The 4775-nt window shown below is 40.6% G+C and overlaps 1 protein-coding gene across 1 annotated transcript; it reads left to right on the top strand.

Annotated features, from left to right (window-relative positions):
• The first annotated feature begins 1069 nt into the window (after positions 1-1069).
• LOC122748381 (olfactory receptor 2G6-like) lies at positions 1070-2014 on the top strand. Its single transcript, XM_043994025.1, has one exon. It carries the CDS (start codon positions 1070-1072, stop codon positions 2012-2014), a length of 945 nt encoding a protein of 314 aa, XP_043849960.1.
• The last annotated feature ends 2761 nt before the right edge of the window (positions 2015-4775 follow it).

Raw genomic sequence — 4775 nt, 5'->3', positions numbered from 1 at the left:
CAATAATTATATTGTTTAATTTCCCACAGGTAACTCTGAGCAAGGGGAAAATAAAAAGAAAGTAAAGTTTTGAGGGGTTGTCCCTAATAGTAGACAAAATCTGTGTAAGACCAGAACTTAGCGTCTTGTGACGCAAGATGCATTTTTCTATCAAAAACATGTTATCAATATTTATTGTTGCTGCTATTATCACTGATATAGTTATTAAATCCAGAAACATGATATCAAGGTGTAGCGCAGCCATATGCCCCCTATAAGCCATGAGCCCCAGAATAGTTGTTGCATTATACTAAACCCTTGAGATAGCTCTAAGCCTTCGTCAATAAATCAGTAATTTGTCTAAATTTACCCAGGTTTTAATGGAAAAATCATAGAATTCTTTCCCAAAAAATCAAGTATATACTTTTTTCTAAAATTGGTCTAAGAAAGTTATTTTCTTCAATCCAACAGGCATAAACCTGCATGCTCTTCAAAACAAGGGAGACATTCAACACAGACTGTCTATATATACATCAATGTCGCTAATTGAAAAACTTACCTTTCATTTAGGTACTTGGGCTAACTAAGGTCAAAGGGCAGTTTTAATTGGTGCCTTTATTTGCCAAATGGAATCATCTAATGAGAGAGTTGTGCATCTGTGTCTATCTGTGTGAAGAGGTTTTTCATCTCATCTTACTCATTCATGTCACATACTGAGGACAAGAAGGGCAAAATGCCACACCCAGGGGTCCATAGCTACCTCATAAGAGGACTTGGAATCCAGTCCAGGGTTCTAGACTTGTTGCCCAGTGCTCCTTTTGCTACAACTTGCTTCTAGATATTTTGGAGCCTTTTAGACAAATCCTTGACCTGTGTTCTTCCTTTCCAAAGACCTGGGCTCTGGAGGTCATTGTTTTCACATTTACCAAAGAGCTTCTCTATCTTCTCAAAAGGCCATTCAACATCTAAGGATGAATTCCTATTGAGAAAGAATTGAAATTCATCAGAGATTATTTCAGTGATCTCTTTCCACAGAGGATCAGCCCTATAACTTCTCTTTCTATTGACAGAAGCAGAAAGCAGGAGGTCAATGAAGCAAAACAACAGTTCCCAAGAAGGCTTCATTCTCCTGGGTTTCTCTGACAAGCCCCAATTAGAGACTGTTCTCTTTGTGATTATCTTGGTCTTCTACATCTTGAACCTGGTAGGGAACATGACCATCATCTTGGTTTCTAGCATGGACCCCAAACTCCACACCCCAATGTACTTCTTCCTCACCAATCTGTCCTTAGTAGACCTCTCCTTGACAACCTGCATTGCCCCACAGTTATTGGTCACCATGGGAAACAAAGACAAGACCATGAGCTACAGTGGCTGTGTGGTACAACTCTATGTATCCATGGGGTTGGGCTCCACTGAGTGTATTATTCTGGCTGTCATGGCCTATGACCGCTATGCAGCAGTCTGCCGCCCCCTCCGCTATGCAGTCATCATGCATCCTCAGCTCTGCCTGTCACTGGCTGCCACAGCCTGGCTCAGTGGCCTTGTCACCTCTCTGATCCAATGCTCTCTCACCATACAGCTCCCCATGTGTGGTCATAACCAGCTGGACCATATCTGTTGTGAGGTGCCAGTGTTGATCAGGCTGGCCTGCGTGGACACCACCTTCAATGAGGCTGAGCTTTTTGTGGCCAGTGTGGTCTCCCTTGTGGTGCCTGTCTCTCTCATCCTGGTCTCCTATGGCTACATCACTCAGGCCATATTGAGGATCAAATCTGCCTCAGGACGTCGTAAAGCATTTGGGACCTGTTCTTCTCACTTGGTGGTTGTAATCATCTTCTATGGGACCATCATCTTCATGTATCTCCAGCCAGTTAAAAGTAGATCCAAAGACCAAGGAAAGTTTGTGTCCCTCTTCTACACTGTGTTTACACCTTTGTTAAATCCCCTCATCTACACTCTGAGGAACAAGGATGTGAAAGGAGCACTGAGAAAGTTGATACTAGGAAAGATTCTTGTGTCAGAGAAGCTATGAGTAGCAGCCATAAACGAAGAGGGTTGTTCTAAGCTCAAGTGATTCTTTAAGTCCTGCTGTCTGGCCCAATGTACAGTTGACTAAAAGAACTGTGTGTGAAAAAGAGAGACAGAAAGACAGAGACAGACAGACACATGAACAGAGACATAGATTTGGATCCATTTGTATGTGTTGTTGCTGTTTTCAGTCATGTCAGTCATGCCTGACTCTTTGTGACCCCATTTTGGGGGATTTTTGTGGCAAAGATACTGGAATGGTTTGCTATTTCTTTGTCCAGCTCATTTTTACAGATGAAGAAACTGAAGCAAATGGTTAATTGGCTTACCAAGGACCACACAACTAGTAAGTGTCTGAGGCTGGATTTGAACTCATGAAGATGAGTCTTCCTGATTCCAAGTCCGGTGCTCTATTCAATGTGACACCTACCTGCCCTCTATCTATATATAGCACTTGGAAATATTCCCTTTAGACAAAGCCATCCCAAATTCTACATACACTGTATGTACACATGCATTAAACATGATAGTTTGTGAGCACCCACAAAGGTGTTGCCTTTTCTAGTTCACCACAAGACATAGAAGAAAGAAAATACACTTGTGATTTCATTACCATTTTGAACTCTTGGGTGAGAAGACTTTTATCAATAGTCTTAAAGTGTTGTTTCAAGCTTGTTGTTATTGTTCCATCATTTCAATCCTACAGGACCCTTCAAAACCCCATTTGGCATTTTCTTGTCAAAAATACTGGAGTGGTTAGCCATTTTCTTCTTCAGCTTATTTTATAGAAGAGGAAATTGAGGTAAACAGAGTAAAATGACTTGCCCAGGTTCACCGAACTTGTCAGTTTCTGAGGCTAGATTTGAACTCAGGTCTTCTGACTCCAGGCCTGGAATACTATCTACTTCACCACCTATATTCCCTTTATCTCGAGCAATGACAGGGTAAGTTACTTGTCCAGGGTCACATAGCCAATAGGTGTCAGAGATGGTACTCAAACCCAGTCCAGTTCCTTTTGAGTTTGAAGCCAGGTGTCTCATCACTGTACCATGCCTCCTCTGCAACTTCAAAACAATGGCATTTAGTAAAATGACACAGAGAGAAAAGTCACAATAAAACATGCTCCCTGTGAACTTGTGGAGCACTCTCTGTAGTACACATACCATTAATGGGAAGACTGAACACAGATAGGCACATGGTAATACATGACCAGGGCACACATGTAGATGGATATATGTGTACAAAAAATAAATGACCAGGAACCATATTGGGAAAGTGAACATGCTAGAACACGTGTGGAGGGTCAACCTCTCCCTGGGCCCTATGAGGTGATTTATGATCTGATGATTTATTTGTACTGTTCCCTCTGGGCATGTTCCAAGCTTTTATTGTTTTGTTTTATAGCATCTGACAAATACATTATGTCTTTCACATGTTGGTTCTAGCTAGTCTTGTGTAGCTACTGGTCAACATTGCCTGCTATTTCCTTGCTACCCGTTACTATCACTGTCATCTGAGGCACTATATGGTCATGTGGCTCCTCTCTGCTGCTCGCATCAGCTGATTGCCTTAGTCTTCTCTCTCCCCATAGGAGGAGTGGAGAGTCAAAGGGCCATGGTTCCTTCGGTCTAAAGCCTAAAGGCTTTTTCCTGCCACACTGTTTGAGAAAAATCCAAAGCTATCCAGTCATTGAACTTTGCAAATGGGGAGGGAGTCTTCATTGACAAAACTACTCTCTACCATTCTTTCCATGATATAGTCTGTCTGTTCCTGGAGTTATGAGTGGAGAGAAAGGGATAGATGTGAGAAACATGGAAATCAAATAGACAAGACGGCAACTTAGTTATAGGAGGTGAGGGAGAGGGAAGAGTTGAGTATCTGAAGTTGAAAATACATCCTAACAAACACTGAAACAAATCTCTGTTCATGGTACAAAATAGGCTTCCTGAAAACAATTAAATTGTCCAATAGATGTGTGACTGAGAGTATAAGTCAGCTTCCACTCTGGTAGTTTGATTATTACCAGATAACAAAGGAGCCTCCACAGGGACTTTTGTACTTCACAAGAATTTTGTTACTTTTCAGTGTGGATTTTGTTTTCAATGTTTTAATAATTGTGTTTACACTTCCTTTGGCCCTAATTTCTTGACTTGTATCTAAATTCTTCATATGTCTGTCCTTATTCCTTTGCCTTCATACACCAGCTTAAGTTTGATCATTTGTTCAATAATTTGGCTTCCAGCTTTTTGTTATTAAAAATAATGTAGGGGCAGCTAGGTGGCAGAGTGGACAAAACATTGGCCCTGGATTCAGGAGGACCTTAATTCAAATCTGTCTTCAGACACTTGACACTTACTAGCTGTGTGACCCTGGGCAAGTCACTTAACCCTCATTGCCCTGCAAAAAAAAAATAAAATATAGTTAGCTTTTTCTTAGTTCATGTGAATATTTTATTTCCATAAAGTACCTTCTAAAAGTATAGATCTCAGTGTTGAAATCTCAGGGTCAAAGGGTACAAACAGAATTTGATATTGTATTCCAGAATGGCTAGACCAGTTCACAATTTGGTAAGCAATGAATTAATGTTTCTATCTTTCCACTGCCTCTCCAGCAATCTGAACATTACCCAGCTTACATGATGTGTATAAAATCACATTGTGGGATCATTTTATTAGCATTTCTATGAATGAATGATCTAAAGAAATGATCAGATGAATTCTGTTTATAAAAAGATATTCCTTCCTATTCTTTCAGCACTAATCTAT

The sequence above is a fragment of the Dromiciops gliroides genome, chromosome 3 (assembly GCF_019393635.1).
Source record: "Dromiciops gliroides isolate mDroGli1 chromosome 3, mDroGli1.pri, whole genome shotgun sequence".
NCBI classification, from domain to species: domain Eukaryota; kingdom Metazoa; phylum Chordata; class Mammalia; order Microbiotheria; family Microbiotheriidae; genus Dromiciops; species Dromiciops gliroides.
This window is presented reverse-complemented; position numbering and strand designations above follow the sequence as displayed.